Below are 16,627 nucleotides of genomic sequence, written 5' to 3' on the forward strand. Positions count from 1 at the left end.
TGCATTGTGCTACCGAAATTTCTTTTCATCGAGGAGTGTGGGGTTGTTGTGCATTCGGGGTTCATGTGTGCACGCTGTTTGACAGTGAGTTGGTTATTAAATTTATTGGCATTTCTAGGAAATCTTGAGTAATGGGCTATTATATAAAATGGATATTCCCATACTTCAATTTTGTTTTAAAATTGCAGCATAATATTGTTTTGATCCCGTCATTTGCTAATCTGAGACTTTGGAAAACTGCTTTTGGAAACAGCTGTTGAATTCTAAGTATCCCCTCTTCAAAGGAATGTGTCAGCTTCATGAAGTTAGAACTACAGGCAACTATGCTTTGACTAACTTGAACTGAGAGGGGAAAAATACCTGTGGTTTTTTTTGGGTTTCAGCATTCTGCTTAATTCTATTAATTCCCATATTTCTGGCGAATGTGTTTGGAAAGGATTATACTTTAAATTCCATTTCACTTCCACGCAATAAATCACTTGCCTTTGTGATTAGGGGTAAGTAAATGTTCCCCAAATATTAAATATGCAAATACTTACTGTACATAGATATTCAGTTTATCTTGTATAGTAAGTGGAATAATTTTACAACTGGAGTTTGAGTGGAGAAAGTGCTTGATTTTTCCACCTACTTTGCCTTACTGATTCTTTTCTGATCCACCATGTTATAAAGCCCAGTGTGTCATTCCTTGCAAACAATTTTTTCTCTGTAGCATCGGGAATTTTCAAAGTCTAGTCTTTGCATATAAAAGAACAAGATCAAAAACAAGCAATGGGAGTGTGAGACAATTAAAGTTACTTTGTTTGCACAAAGTATTTAGAAGTAGCTAAGTATCAAGGCAATTTGTTGCAAAGCTTGGTGGTGGGAATGGGTAGGGGTGGAGGAGGATGTTGATTATGCAGTAATGGTCTGCTGTTTCAGTTAGGTAGAATTTTTAAACCTATTTTCCTGACACCAGTTTACTTGAATTAGATTTGATATACATTCCAGCGCAGACCATTGCCTGAATGGCCATTATTCTGTATTATTTTATTTTCATTGTGTAAATTTAGCAGCAACTTCAATCTAGTTAGTACTTGTGTGCCACCTCACTGACTTAAAGCTTGTGCAACTGCTCACCTCAGCCCATCCCCATTCCTTCCATCTTCATCAATTTTACCTGACTAAATGCTTTTTTCCCAATCCATTTGCATGAGGGCAAGTTCCCTACTGCAAGTCACCATTATGCCCATGACAGCAAAGCTAACCATGGTAAGAAGGGAAGTTTCACTAACCTGCATGATTGCACGATAAATAGAAGATTTGGAAGATTGCCGAGCATAATTCTAAAGTATATTTATTTCCGTTTTTAATATGGCAGGAGGAGAATTTCGCATGGCTCAGTTTTTCCGAGGCAATCTAGCAGGTTTGATGATACAGAGTGGGAAAATTGAAAGCAAAAAGGTGATTGACTGCTTGTACACTTGCAAAGAAGGGCTGGATCTCTTGGATTCTGAGAATCTTGACAAAAGTGTGAAGGTAAGAGCATTAAAGATTATTTTCATCACATTTAAGCATGTTTAGCTGTGTTTTCTTTCCATGATTTCTGCTTTGTAGTGTCAGTCCTGATGTACTACTTGCCCCAATGATAACATGAATAAAATTCCAGAGAAGCACATGCCCACTTTGTCATTTGAAGACCATTGCTGAAGGAACTCAGTGGGTCAGGCAGCGAGTGTGGAGGGAAATGAAGGGTCTCTACTTGAAGTGTTGACAGTTTAGTTTGTCATTTTGTTGTTTGTTTTGAGAGTGTCCACTATTGTAATTATAATGGGAGATAAGGAGATAGCGGAGGAACTGAACGAGTATTTTGCATCATTCTTCACTGAGGAAGACATCAGCAGTATACCGGACACTCAGGGGTGGCAGGGAAGAGAAGTGTGCGCAGTCACAATTACGACAGAGAAAGTACTCAGGAAGCTGAATAGTCTAAAGGTAGATAAATCCCCCGGACCAGATGGAATGCACCCTCATGTTCTGAAGGAAGTAGCTGTGGAGATTGCGGAGGCATTAGCGATGATCTTTCAAAATTTGGTAGATTCTGGCATGGTTCCGGAGGACTGGAAGATTGTAAATGTCACTCCGCTATTTAAGAAAGGGGCAAGGAAGCAAAAAGGAAATTATAGACCTGTTAGCTTGACATCGATGGTTGGGAAGTTGTTGGAGTCGATTGTCAAGATGAGGTTACAGAGTACCTGGAGGCATATGACAAGATAGGCAGAACTCAGCATGGATTCCTTAAAGGAAAATTCTGCCTGACAAACCTATTACAATTTTTTGAGGAAATTACAAGTAGGCTAGACAAGGGAGATGCAGTGGATGTTGTATATTTGGATTTTCAGAAGGCCTTTGACAAGGTGCCACACATGAGGCTACTTAACAAGATAAGAACCCATGGAATTACGGGGAAGTTACATACGTGGATAGGGCGTTGGCTGATTGGCAGGAAACAGAGTGGGAATAAAGGGATCCTTTTCTGGTTGGCTGCCGGTTACCAGTGGTGTTCCACAGGGGTCTGTGTTGGGGCCGCTTCTTTTTACGTTGTACATCAACGATTTGGATTATGGAATAGATGGCTTTGTGGCTAAGTTTGCTGACGATACGAAGATAGGTGGAGGGGCAGGTAGTGCTGAGGAAACAGAATCTGCACAGAGACTTGGATAGATTGGAAGAATGGGCAAAGAAGTGGCAAATGAAATACAGTGTTGGAAAGTGTATGGTTATGCACTTTGGCAGAAGAAATAAACGGGCAGACTATTATTTAAATGGGGAGAGAATTCAAAGTTCTGAGCTGCAACGGGACTTAGGAGTCCTCTCCTTGTACAGGATACCTTTAAGGTTAACCTCCAGGTTGAGTCTGTGGTGAAGAAGGTGAGTGCAATGTTGGCATTCATTTCTAGAGGAATAGAGTATAGGAGCAGGGATGTGATGTTGAGGCTCTATAAGGCGCTGGTGCGACCTCACTTGGAGTACTGTGGGCAGTTTTGGTCTCCTTATTTAAGAAAGGATGTGCTGACGTTGGAGAGGGTACAGAGAAGATTCACTAGAATGATTCCAGGAATGAGAGGGTTAACATATGAGGAACGTTTGTCCACTCTTGGACTGTATTCCTTGGAGTTTAGAAGAATGGGAGGCCTCGTAGAAACATTTCGAATGTTGAAAGGCATGGACAGAGTGGATGTGGCAAAGTTGTTTCCCATGATGGGAGAGTCTAGTACGAGAGGTCATGACTTAAGGATTGAAGGGCGCCCATTCAGAAGAGAGATGCGAAGAAATTTTTTTAGCCAGAGGATGGTGAATCTGTGGAGATTGTTGCCACAGGCGGCAGTGGAGGCCAAGTCATTGGGTGTATTTAAGGCAGAGATTGATGGGTATCTGAGTAGCCAGGGCATCAAAGGTTATGGTGAGAAGGTGGGGGAGTGGGACTAAATGGGAGAATTGATCAGCTCATGATAAAATGGTGGAGCAGACTTGATGGGCCGAATGGCAGACTTCTGCTCCTTTGTCTTGTCTTATGGTCTATTTATAGATAACCCAGCCCAGTAGAACTTCCTTTCCTGAGGTCAGATATGGAATTGAACTAGATGGTTTGCTTTATTGAGTAGTTATATTTGGTATTGATCTGACTGCACCTGGAGTACTGTGCTTAAGCTTGGGAATGCAGCAAAGCTTCGCTCCTGGGATCACAGGTCTGTCAAAACAGAGTACTGACCCAGTGTGATAAATCGCATAACAAATCTGCTATTTCAGAAATGCACTAGGTTAATCTCCTGCTCAAGTATATTGTTTCTTTAGGAGAGTGTTCAAACCTGTGCACAACTTTGCAAGTATAGCTTTACCTGAACAATATATATTCAGAGCAATAAACACCTATGTAATGTTTGCCTACTTAATTGCTTGTGCATCTTCATGTTAATTTTCAGCAATTGGTGTTACAAGGGTTTCCCTGAGTGCTAATATATTTCAGCTTTCAACATGGGGGGGTGGGGAATGAGTTCCCTATATTTATTTTCTACCACGGATGACAGTAGACATTTTAACATACCACTATCTTTTCTGCCATGAGACCTAGCCAATTTCCTGAACTCCCAAACCCCATCTGCATCCTCCTTGCATCCGGCACCTGGCTTTGCATCAACAGGAAATATGACATTTAGCTTCCTCAACCAAATCCTTGACATAAGATGTGAACAGCTGGAGCCCCAGCCCTGACATCTACAGCATCCCACTACTTACAACCTCTTAGTTAATTATTCAATGATGTTTTGAGTTTGTTAATCCTCAGTTCACATCAAGACTCCTAGAAATCCAAATATGTTATTGTTACCTCTGTAATTTTTTTTTTTCTTTTGTAATTAAATTCACTCCAAGATGAAAGATCTACATTGGAAGCTGAGAAATATGAAATAAGCCAGGGAGTGGTTGATGTGCCCCACTGAAGCCACGATTTTCTCCAGGAATCTGACTTGATAAATAGTGGGAAGAACGGTATTGCTAGTGAGCTGCACAGTTCTATGTGGTTAGTCTCTAATAGTAACTCTGTCATCCTTAAATTTGCCTGAGCCCCACTAAGCTCTTGGACAGTTGTATGTTATGTTTGTTTGTTTATTTATTTATTGATATACACCTAGAATAGACCCTTCTGGCCCTTCAAGCCGCGCCACCCAATTTAACCCTAGCCTAATCATGGGGGAATTTACAATGACCAGTTAACCTACCATCATGTATACAAGTATGTGTGTCTTCCAGATTAGGTAAATACATTCAACCTCAAATTTTTAATGTTTCTTTGGAGCAATTAACTGAAGAAGAAAACCATCAAATTTTATGTGCCCAATAGTTGATGATTAGCTGCTGGGAGTTAAAATGTTGGCCTTATTTGAAATCTATTCTTTGTAATATACTTTGCAGTTATTACATATGATACAGTGAAAGGGCAAAATTTCGCAGTTGTACTGAAGAGTTGCTGACATCTTTTCTATGCCCTCTTGTTTAAAGGGCACTGTCGTCAGTGACAGTGATCAGAACCCATGAACCTTTTTAACAAAAATTAAGCTTTCCTCATCTGTAACATTTATTATAGATGTGATGGATCTGATTATTCTCCACATTGCAATGAAGTGGTTATCAATCTTAACTGGAATTTAAAAATGGGATATTCATGTGTTCAGGACACGGATGGTGAATATGCTTTCCCTAATCTGTCTAATGTCCCTGCATTTGAGTGTTAAATAGCGCTCTGTGGAACCCTGTAACCCAAAATATCATGGAGTTTTATAGATCAGTAAATTTGGACTGAGCAAGCACATCTCAAATGGAACAATGAAATATCCAGCTCATTTGGAAAACTGTTGTGAACAAGATTAGAAAATACTTGAATCTTTTTTTTTAGGTCCATTTCAATCCCACCCAGTCAGTGCTCAGCTTGGAGGGGAACGACATTGAAAGCTTTGATAAGAGTATACAGCACATGTCGTATCTCAACTCTAGGCAGTTCCCAACACCTGGAATCAGACGATTGAAAATCAGCACAACTGTGAAGTAAGTTGGAAAACTGAAATTAGTTAATACAAACATTTATAATTTTGTCTTCAGTCTCCAGGGTGCCTGTCATGGGTTTTTATAGGATTTGACTTGGGTGTTGATCCACTAGGTATTTATGTATTTTAACTGCTAATGGTGTAAAAAAAAAACAGCCAAGAAATAAATGATATAACTGTATTGCAATTTAGTTTAGGAAAACCACAAACTGCACACTTATTTTCAGTCTTTCTGATTAACATGATAACAAGTTTAATTTTGCAATGTATATTGCCCATGTTCTATGTTTTTTAATTGTAAAGTATCAAAAATTTCAGAGACATTTTCTTTGGCACAGTAATTGAAATACCACACATGCATAGGAGAGGATGCAAAGAACAGTAACAACATCAATCCAAAGGGTAAATAGAATGTCCTGAGAATGGGCAAGATGAAACCAAGTTCTGTATCTAGATAATCTTAGGGAGTGATGTTATGATTTATATACTGCAAGTAAATTGATGGAATTGGGATGATGGTAGAGAAGTAAATTCCAATAACGCAAATTCCCCTGAGCTTGACATTCTGTAGGCTAATAACTAGTAGATTTCTATTTTCTGCCACTTACACAACCCACCTCTTAAGCACGCCCTCATTCCAAATCATGTTAACTCATAATGTATGATACTAGGATAATACAGCCACGTAATAGTATGACATATTAAGCTTGGGATATTGATCAACACTGCACTTTCTACTTGCGACAAGTCTTAGGATACTGGTCATTCAAGCACAAGGGAAAAACTTGTAGTAGTCATGAAACATCTCAAATCTGCCTGTCTCTCATGCACCAAGCTGCAATATTACCCATTTGAGGGTGTGGCAGTATAATTGTATTTTAAGCTAAAGTTGGACCTGATTGCATATACGAAAATTGAGATGCTGTCGTTAGCATTTAGAACTTTAGTTCCATAACCTGATATTTCACTGTTTTCAGGCAACTTAATTTAACAGTTAAATGAGATGAGCGATCTATTGCAGTTTGGCCATCTTGTTGCTTAGAACAAAATCTTTATCCATGTGTGAAGTTCTTGTCCAACGGTTGTGACATATTTACATGTGACCTACAATGGTTTTTTAAGAAATTTGAGGTTTTTTTGTGTTTGATAACTGCTCCCTTTTATTTGGAGGGCTTCGTATATGGAGCCAATATGATCGAAAGTCATATTGGCAATTGGAAAATATGCAGATAGATGATTGGAAGCTAATATTCTTGAATTCTACACAATAAAATCTTTTCCAGGTGCTTCAATGAAGAGACTTGCATCACTATCCCAGACGTGGAGGGCTATGTAATGGTTCTTCAGCCAGACGAACCAAGAATCAGCCTGAGTGGTATTGATCACTTTGCACGTGCTGCCTCTGAATTTGAAAGTGATGAGGGTGTTCCATTATTCCCAGAGCTGAAGGTCATTAGCACCATCACAAGAGAGGTCGAACCAGAAGGAGAGGATGAAGATGATTCAGCAGGTAAAAGCCCCAATGCCCTTAAAGTTTCATATTCTAAATTGCTGTGATACTGATTTTTAGTTTGCTCTGTCATACCTATTTGGTGTAGAATGATCAACCAGACAACAGGGTACAATTAGAGTAACACTGGCATCAGTTACTGGCATATTTATGCACAGATTTACTTCATTAAGTCACTGCCCTCAGATCACCCCAGTTGTCATAATACAGTTTATCACTAGGGTTTGGGGGAAAAAATCCTTTTCTTTCTCCATGTAAGTCCATCTCCATGTAAAGAGCATTGTGATTTTAGTGTTGGTTTATTGTTGCCACATGTACCAAGACACAGTGAAAAGCTTGTCTGGCATACTGTGTATACAGATCAAACCATTACATAAAGAATAAGGTAAAACAACAACAATGCAAATCAAAGTGTAAAAGCTACCGATAAAGTGTGGTGCAGGTAAATGAAAAAGTGCCTGGAGGCCTTGGTTAGAAGAACAGAACAGGTTGGTCTGGATTTTCTAGTACTATGAAACAACTTGCTCACCCTGCAACTCTCTTCTGGTATCTCGCACAGCTTGCTGAGTTTTGGAATATCGATGTGCTCAATTTTGGAGTCTTGAGGCAGCATAGAGTGTCCATTGCATCAATGAATAGGTCAAGAAAATAATAGAATTGAAGAATTTTCATTGAAATGTGAAAATGGAAAAATAAGTTGGATGTTAATCATGAGGGATGGAATTAAGAGACCAACAATAAAGATCAAACCTCTTCAACATAAGCCTCCAAATATGGGAAAGTAATTTTCAGGGCTGAAAAGAATTTTTGAAGGTCGTTATCAATTGCCTTACCGTTTAAGCATTTACTTACTGCACTTGGGTAGAGAATTCCAAAGGTATGCAGATATTTCTACCATATCTTAGTAGTGGGCTGTTTAATTTGAGAATGTGGCACCTAGGTCTGGATATTTCTGCTTGTGGCAAATTTATTGAAGAATTACAGAGTTGAATACTCATAAATTTGCTCCTGTTTTGACTCAAAGTATATTGGTGAAGGTGGTGTAGAGTTTCTTGCAGCAGCTTAGACTTCTGCATTTAAACATACACATTCATTCATTGGATACCATTGTTCAAATTGTCCAACAATGCTGAAATCTTAATTACTATTACAGAAATTTGGCCTATCTTCTCTATTTTAAGGTAGATAGCAAAGGAGAGGGCAAAACACAATAATTAAGGCCTTTGAAATCTGAAATTAAAAGAAACTACTTAAAATACTTAGTAGGGTTAGTCAGCATCCATGGAGAGTAGGATGATTCCCATTTTAGGTTGATTGCCTTTCATCAGAAAAGAAAAGAAGACTTGGTGCAATGTATTCCAGTTGCACAGCCAGTACTGGGACCAAATAACAGGCCTTAATGTTATATATTGAAGGAAAAGGCAGGAATTAATGTTGCACTAATCTATACAGCTAAAATGTTTAGATATCACCTTGATCTTAAAGCTGGTAATCATTGTTCATCATTTTAAGACTAAGACATAGGAGCAGATTTAGAATATTCGGCACATTGAGTCTGCTTGCCATTCCTTCACGTCTGATTTATTACTGTTAGCCCTGTCAATCCCTACTTTAAATATACCCAATGACCTGGCCTCCACAACTGTCTGTGGCATTGAATTCCACAGGTTCACTACCCTCTGGCTGAAAAGACATTCCTCTTCATTTCTGTTCTAAAGAAACATCCTTCTATTCGGAGGCTTGAATACCCCACTATAGGAAATATCCTCTTCACGTCCACTCCATGTAGGCCTTTCAATATTTAATAAGTAAGATATGTTAATGACATCTATAACTGAGAGATCAATTTGTGATCTGAACTACTTTTTTGTATTGGTATACAATTTAATTTAACTTGATTTTTATTTGTTGCTAAACTACAGATAATTGTTGAATTATCAATGACCCATCATTTGTATTGAATTAATTTTTCTTTATGGCCACATTGTTTCCAGTCCAAGAGTCTGTGATATCTGAAGAAATAATGCACAATCTTGATATGTGTGAGATTTCAGTTCTTGGTGATGAGCTGAATGCAGAACAGGAAAGTTTTGATGTTGATCAGTCCCAACTTCGACAGAGGGGTATGGAAATGAGTAACTCTTCAACTGGCATGACCATCATGGGTGAGTTGTAAAATACTGGAAGCTAATATTCTCTGAGTTTGAGTTGTCATCAGATAATGGCAAAATATGTTTTTAAATAGTTGTCCCCTTCTCCACAACCCCAGTGGCTAGTGGGGTTGTCTGCAATTCCTGGGGCTTTTTGATTTCTGCATGTACATTATTAGATTTCTGCTTTTTTTTTTACAAATGTTTAACTTGCCAGTTAAAATTTATGTGTAATTAAAAATATTTTCTGCACTATTTGGAGGAACTGAACTTGTCCTTCAGAAGTTGGTGATTAGCTCCAAGGAAATGTCCACATTTACAGGGAGTTTCAGAGGTTATGTATGAAGACTGGGGGCATGTTTTTGGGAGACGCTCCCAAAAGATACTTCAGCTAATCTTCTCTTTGCCAACTTGAGGTATCATATTCTAAATGGTGATCATATTCTAAAGCAATCATTGGGATACAATAATTACTGTTTAGTTTACTCTGTCCTACCTATTTGGTGTGTAATAGTCAACCAGCCAGCAGGATACTGTAAGAATATCACTGACAGCACTTACTGGTGTATTTCTGCCCAAGGAAAAGAGCAAGCTGGCTTTCCAAATGATGCAAATCAACTTGAGTTACAAAAGTATTTGTGCACATTTCTCCACTGAGAAGAGGAAAATAAAACAATGGGATATCATGTTGCCAAGATCTATTCATTAGTGCCTACTGGAAGAGTGTATATGGTGTCAGGAAATACAATGAGTCAAAACTCATTGTACAATGTGCATTTCTTGTCTGATAATGCCAGATCAGTATTGAGATGACCTGTGAGGCTGAACATCACACTGGGAGATATTTGGATCTGAGGAATATTTTGGTCTCGCCCAACCATTTTAACTATAAATAAGCTATAAGTACCTGATTTCATTTGTACAAGAAGTTGACTTTTTTAGTACAGTGGAAAGTCCATAATCTGTCTATACTCTGTTGATCAACGTGTTTAGCAGCATGTTAAGATTGAAGTTGATTGTTTTATTTATTCTCTTGTTACTAAGTCCTGCTGTCGTTGCAAGAGTCATCACTTGCAGCAACATTTATTTAATAATAAATAATAACTATTACCAGCTTCCATTGCCCAAATGATATTGGTAATGTTACCACCACTGTCGTCTCACAAAATAACTAATGGATCAAAGCTAGGATCCTCCTTGATCTTCTGCCTTGCAAGAGTTTTTGAAATAAATCCTAACACAAAACATTGCTTGAAATCTCATCTTATATAGGTGTTGATACAATGGCAAATTATGAGGAGATGCTACATTTGATTCGTTATCGAAACTGGAACAGCGAATCGCTGTTTGAAAGGAAATTTAAACTAATTTGCTCAGAATTAAATGGACGCTACTCCAGTAATGAATTCACCGTTGAGGTATGTGGAAACTCAGACTTCACTGAAAGAATCTGCAAATATTTATAAAGGATTGCATTACAATTTTGCAAATAAAGCGTGAAGTTATTGGGTGATTAGGAGATAACATCTCAACATTGTTTGCAAGAGTCATCATTCATGTTTGTACTTGTATTTTGTTCTCATTAGAGTCCCTGTTCATAAAATCTGAAACATATCCAAAAATGTACAAAATTATCGTTCTCTACAGTTCTAATTTGACATGAATGGTGCAGAATTTTTAACAGATTTGTATATTATTTTCAGGTCAATGTCATTCACACTGCTAATCGAGTAGAGCATCCCAACCATGCAGTGGTACAACCGGAGTTTGTTCATCCAGTTCACCATTCTTCAGTTGACTTATCCGGACACAACCTTGCAAATCCACATCCATCCACAGGTACACAAAACTTCAGTTTTCAAAATACCTGTAAATATAGAAAAGATCCTCTCAATAATAATGAGATCAATCTTCCAGCAATCAGCTTTTGAGTTTTTATCTATTGAGATGCATTCCTTTGTTTTAATTAGTTAATAACAAAAATTTGGCCAAATGCTATTCCTTTCCAATCTGACCTGGTCTTGAATACTTTAAAATAATACAACCAGTGTGGCTTTAGATGAATTTGTGTACAATACAGCCATAAAGGCATGTGCTTGGCAGTAGACTAATTTGGTCATCTGTACGCTTGTGATTTATTTTTTCAATGTTTATATAAAAGTTCACAGTCTAGTATTTCTGTGCTCTTCCATTAAGACTGAATTATCTGCTATGAGACAGGTGCCTGTTGTTCTGCAATTTGGCTGTTTGTATGGTTTAGATCATAAAACATTGGAGCAGAATTATGCCATTCATCCCATTAAGTTTGTTCTGCCATTCCATCATGGCTGATTTTATCATACCCCTTGACCTCATTCCCCTGCCTTCTCCCCATACCATTTGATGCCCTTATTAATTGAGAACCTATCAACGTATGCTTTAAATATACCCAATGACTTGGCCTTTTGTGGCAATGAATTCCACAGATTCATCACCCTCTGGCTAAGAAATTTCTCCTCATCTCTGTTCCAAAGGGACATCCTTCTGTTCTGAGGCTGTGCCCTCTGGTTCTAGCCTCTCCCACTATAGGAAACATCCTCTCTATGTCCATTTTATCTCAGCCTTTCAATATTCGATAGGTTTCAATGAGAATCACCCTTCATTCTTCTAAATTTTAGCGAGTATAAGCCCAGAGCCTTCAAATGCTCTTCATACGTTAACTCTTTCATTCCCGGCATCATTCTTGTGAACCACCTCTGGACCCGCTCCAATGCCAACACAGCCTTTCCAAGACGAGGGGCCCAAAACTGCACCAAATTCCAAATGCAGTCTGTAAGACATCTGTTGGCTTACTTTGAGCAATATGTAATCCGTTCTTGATATTAATGCTACAGAAGAAGTCATTCAGTCCAATGCAGAGCCCTCTAGGCCGTGGGTCTTTGTCTTCAGACCCATTTAATCCCTCTGCAGATGTAAAATTCTTTAACTAATGAATACTCTGGAAGAATTCTGCAATGCTTTTTATTCTGGAGAGGGATGTTGGCAGGAGCCAGTGCTAATGGTGAGATGTGCCAGCTATCAAGTTTTAAATCTCGTTAATTGGGTGTTAAAATACAGCCAGTGTAGTTTGATATGTGAAGCAGGAGAAATGTGATCCAAGCAAGTTGTCGTCCTTTTAAAGTTGTTTTTAATGAAAGCAGATACACTTATAAACAATATTCTTGTTCTGTAAATTGTTGCCTTAAGTTTAAAAAAAAAACACTTGTGTTTTGCAGTTGTGCCTGGTGCAGCTACAGTCGTCATCGTTGTCTGTGTCAGTTTCCTGGTCTTCATGATTATCCTTGGGGTTTTCCGAATCCGCGCTGCACATCAGCGGACAATACGGGATCAGGAGAATGGGAAAGAGAATGAGATGGACTGGGATGATTCGGCGCTGACAATTACAGTGAACCCCATGGAGGTAAATAGTTAAACTGAAATCTTCTTTTAAATTTCCAATTATCTCCCACCCAGGAAAATTGTGGTACAATGTAGGTGTAATTTTGAAGAGACTTGACAGCTCATTAATTTGCTTCTCATAGTAATCTATTGCATTGCCTCACTAGACGTACGAGGACCAGCATAGTAGCGAAGAGGAGGAGGAGGAAGAGGAGGAAGAAAGTGAGGAAGGTGATGAAGAAGATGACATTACCAGTGCAGAGTCTGAAAGCAGTGAAGAAGAGGGTGAGCAGGAAGATCATCAGAATGTAAACCGGCAACAACAACTTGAATGGGATGACTCAACTCTTACCTATTGATTTTCCTGCTGTTACTTCGTGCTGTTGGAGACTCAGTTGCCCACTCCATCTTAGCTAAGGAACCATCTTGCACTTTTTTCTTGTCATCTGATGAATGACTCTAGTTAGACAATATACATGATTTTCAGGACTCTTTTTGCTCTAAGAGGCAGCTTTGCTATTTTCAGTTTTTTTGTGGAAAGAGGAAAAATTGCATTGAGTAGCGTTTAAAGTTGCTTGGTTCTGACCTGGTCATAATTTTTTTTCTGGTGCATGTGGAAAAAAATTGAGGAGGTCAATTTATGTAGAAGAATAACAAGATTTTTAATATTTTGTAAATATATTGAAATTATGTAATTAATGTCATGGTAGTGAAATATTGGACAAAGAGTTAAAGCATACATTTAAAGAGACAGTATCTTTTTTAAATATTGGCCTTTTGAAGTTCTATGTCAAATTTGTTCTAACTCTGTAATTAAAATGTGCTTAGTTTAATTATGGTCATCCTTACTGATGCTACCTGAAATATTTCTGCTGTAATTGTCTTCAACAGTAAAGCTGACGTAAGGGAGAAAATAGTTTAAAACAATTTTAGCTGCTTATCCCGCATTAATCTGTAGATAGGCATTTAAACATTGACCTTTTGGCGTACAACTCTACAAATTTTATTTCATTGTTTTAAAAATTAAATCAATGTACAATTGTTGACTCTGTAACAGTTTGACTTTGCATTGGGTATCAGAAACCGGCCTCATGTTGATTAAGCAAAGGTAATACTGTCTTTTTAAAGCAGAGGATTTAATGGGAGTGATGGATTCAGCAAAACCAAGGACTTAATATGCTTGCTTTGAGAACCATCCCTGTTGGATCAATGCACAAAGTAACTACCAATAGTTCTGTACATTGAATTGTACTGTAGTTTTAAACTATTTGTTTACATTTAGTAAACTTTGCTTTCTCCTTGTAATATTGTAGTTGAAACTGTACAAAGAAATTGGCTCATATTTGTGAATCAAATGTTTTGGTGATTTTAAAACAGTGCTCTGCCTCCATGTTTTTTTTAAATGAATTGTTAACTGATGTGCAAGGACATTTGCCAGAATGGTACTAAAATATGCAGCTTTAGTGATGTGCGCAGGGCAGGCTTGGCTGGATGGACAAAAAGGGGAATGGGAAAAGATGTTGTGGGAGTGTTTGTAGTCAGTGATGAGCAAGATTATGGCTGTTGAAGATTTTGTTTTATAAAATGGATGTTTTGTGACTGGTAATGCATTAATGGTTGGAGCAAATGAATTTAGCTTCTGTAAGGGAAGAAGCAAGGCTTGGTGAGAATGGAAAGAAATAGCTGTTCTGTGCTCCTACAGACTCCTCCTTTCCTTAGAAGTAAGATTCTTAGAATTGCAAAAGTCCTTTGAGAATGAAAACTCCAATTCTGAAGACGTCTGAATCTAGGGAGTGCTTATTTGAGATTGCTTGGAATGCCCACAGCATTTTCAGCATCACATAAGCATGGTGTGAGTTTTTCAATTTTGAGTTACTTAGGGTAATCCTTGGAAATTGGAAGTGTATAACAAGGTACATTATTGGGTGTAGAAAATCTGTTTAAGCATTATTTATGATATTAAAGCATTGTGGAAAGGCTAGCATCCCACAAACATCTATGTGGGATCTAAATCGCATCTGCATGAATGACAAACTCACTAAATATTCCTGGTTTTAATGGCTAATAAATAAGTCATTACACTGGTTAAACGTGAAAATGCAGCTCTTTTACAAAGGCTTTTATTGAAATATTATTTCATCATTTTGGTAAGCATTCCAAACACCTGTCTGGCTTTGTAACCAATAAAAATCCATGATTACCCTTTGAAAGAATGTCTCACTGGTTTTAACTTGGAGAATTGGTGTTGATGGGTTAATTGGGGGAGCTTCACACCAGCATATTAACCAGTGATCCAGGAGCATTTTTTTTATCACTAGCTGAAAAAATATACATTTGCATGCTGCTAAATTAGTGATCTGTTAGTGGTTAAAGATGAGATTTTAGCTTTAAGTCTGGAATGATATTTGTTTTGAAATGGATTTAAGAACACTAAGTTCTATCAATCAGGATTGTCCAAAATCCTTTGCCATGCAGCTTGTAATTCTGTGCCACGGCCACAGTGATCACCTGAAGCCAGGTTTGCTTTTCCTTTTGTTGCATCTTCTTTTGTTCTTTGGGTCAGGATCTGTCTTGGCCACAAGTGTGTAATTTAAACTGGATCGAGGTGAGCAGGTTGGGAGTGCCTTGACTTTCGCAAATAGCATAACTTAATGATGTACATCTAGGAAGTGGAATAGTCTAAATTTTTTTAACTTTAAATTATAGATTTCCTAACAGTGGGGGAATATGGTTTTACTTGATTCTTTTTTTTTGTCAAGTTTTTTTTTAATGTGCTAGTTTTTTTCATGGTGGAAAAGTAAATCCTACGTTATGTATTTGTCTGACATGGGTGTCTTGTGTTCATGTGTAAGAAACTTGGTCTATCCATTTATTGTCATCGTAGATAATGTATTAGACATAAAGGCTATCATGTTAAAAGCTAACAATGGTGTAATCATGTTATAAATTGTATGTAGCCAATATGGGTATTACTTACAGATATGTATATGATAGGTCAATCTGAAGTCTTTGAGCTACAATAAATTTCCAGCCCTAAACTCTACAATATCGTCCAGCATGTTTTAATGGGTTCTGTAGTGTGCAATTACTTGGGGTGATGAAGCTTCCTGCCTGAAGCAATACGGTGTCAAATAAAAAAAACTTAAAATCTGTCTTTGTTGTCTTAGTGCTTGTGTAAAATGGCTAAAATGATGCTTTGCTACATTGGCCCAATATTTTACCTAAATGCCCACCATACCTACTGTTGACCAGTTCCACAGCTGTGACCTTGCACAAAGAAGCTAGTTCTGGCCCAAAATCAGGTTTATTATCATTAAAACACAGGTCATGAAGTAAACAACAGGAATTCTGCAGATGCTGGAAATTCAAGCAACACACATCAAAGTTGCTGGTGAACGCAGCAGGCCAGGCAGCATCTCTAGGAAGAGGTGCAGTCGACATTTCAGGCCGAGACCCTTCGTCAGGACGAACTGAAGGAAGAGTTAGTAAGAGATTTGAAAGTGGGAGGTCATGAAGTATGTTGTTTTGCGGCAGCAGTACAGACATAAAAATTACTGAAAGTTACAATAAGAAACCTATAAATAGCACCAAAAGAGCAAAATAGTGTGGTATTGTCGTGGACTGTTCCGAAATCTGACGGCAGAGGGGAGGAAGCTGTTCCTAAAACAGCGAGTGTATCCTCAAGCTCCTGTATTTTATCTCTGATGTTGGTAATGAGAAGAGGACATGTTCTGTATGTTAAGGGTCCTTAATGATGGATGCTGCCATCTGAAGTCACTGCATTTTAAAGACATCCTTCATGATGGCTGCAACCCTCTACAGTTTTATTCTGATCCTGTGCATTGGAGCCTCCAGACCAGACAGTGATGCAACCAGTCAGAATGCTCCCCACAGTACATCTCTAAAAATTTGCTACAGTCTTTGGTGACGTACCAAATCACCTCAAACTTGTGATGAATTATAGCCGCTAG

The 16,627-nt window shown here is 38.1% G+C and overlaps 2 protein-coding genes across 6 annotated transcripts in view; one reads left to right on the plus strand and one right to left on the minus strand.

Moving 5' to 3' along the window:
• The window catches only part of clstn1 (calsyntenin 1), an 80,370-nt gene extending 64,562 nt beyond the window's left edge, over positions 1–15,808 (plus strand). For all 4 annotated transcript variants that reach the window (XM_072244790.1, XM_072244789.1, XM_072244791.1 and 1 more), the window contains 8 exons: positions 1,361–1,518; positions 5,432–5,580; positions 6,863–7,089; positions 9,084–9,254; positions 10,512–10,657; positions 10,943–11,078; positions 12,494–12,678; positions 12,824–15,808. In XM_072244790.1, coding sequence (XP_072100891.1) covers positions 1,361–1,518; positions 5,432–5,580; positions 6,863–7,089; positions 9,084–9,254; positions 10,512–10,657; positions 10,943–11,078; positions 12,494–12,678; positions 12,824–13,015 — 1,364 coding nt within the window. In that variant the 3' untranslated portion in view covers positions 13,016–15,808. The remainder of the gene's footprint in view (positions 1–1,360; positions 1,519–5,431; positions 5,581–6,862; positions 7,090–9,083; positions 9,255–10,511; positions 10,658–10,942; positions 11,079–12,493; positions 12,679–12,823) is intronic.
• Positions 8,100–16,627, minus strand: part of LOC140188492 (uncharacterized) — a 41,916-nt gene continuing 33,388 nt past the window's right edge. For both annotated transcript variants that reach the window (XM_072244808.1, XM_072244809.1), the window contains exon 8: positions 8,100–11,106. In XM_072244808.1, the coding sequence (XP_072100909.1) occupies positions 11,091–11,106 (16 nt within the window). In that variant the 3' untranslated portion in view covers positions 8,100–11,090. The remainder of the gene's footprint in view (positions 11,107–16,627) is intronic.

The sequence above is a fragment of the Mobula birostris genome, chromosome 27, assembly GCF_030028105.1.
Source record: "Mobula birostris isolate sMobBir1 chromosome 27, sMobBir1.hap1, whole genome shotgun sequence".
NCBI classification, from domain to species: domain Eukaryota; kingdom Metazoa; phylum Chordata; class Chondrichthyes; order Myliobatiformes; family Myliobatidae; genus Mobula; species Mobula birostris.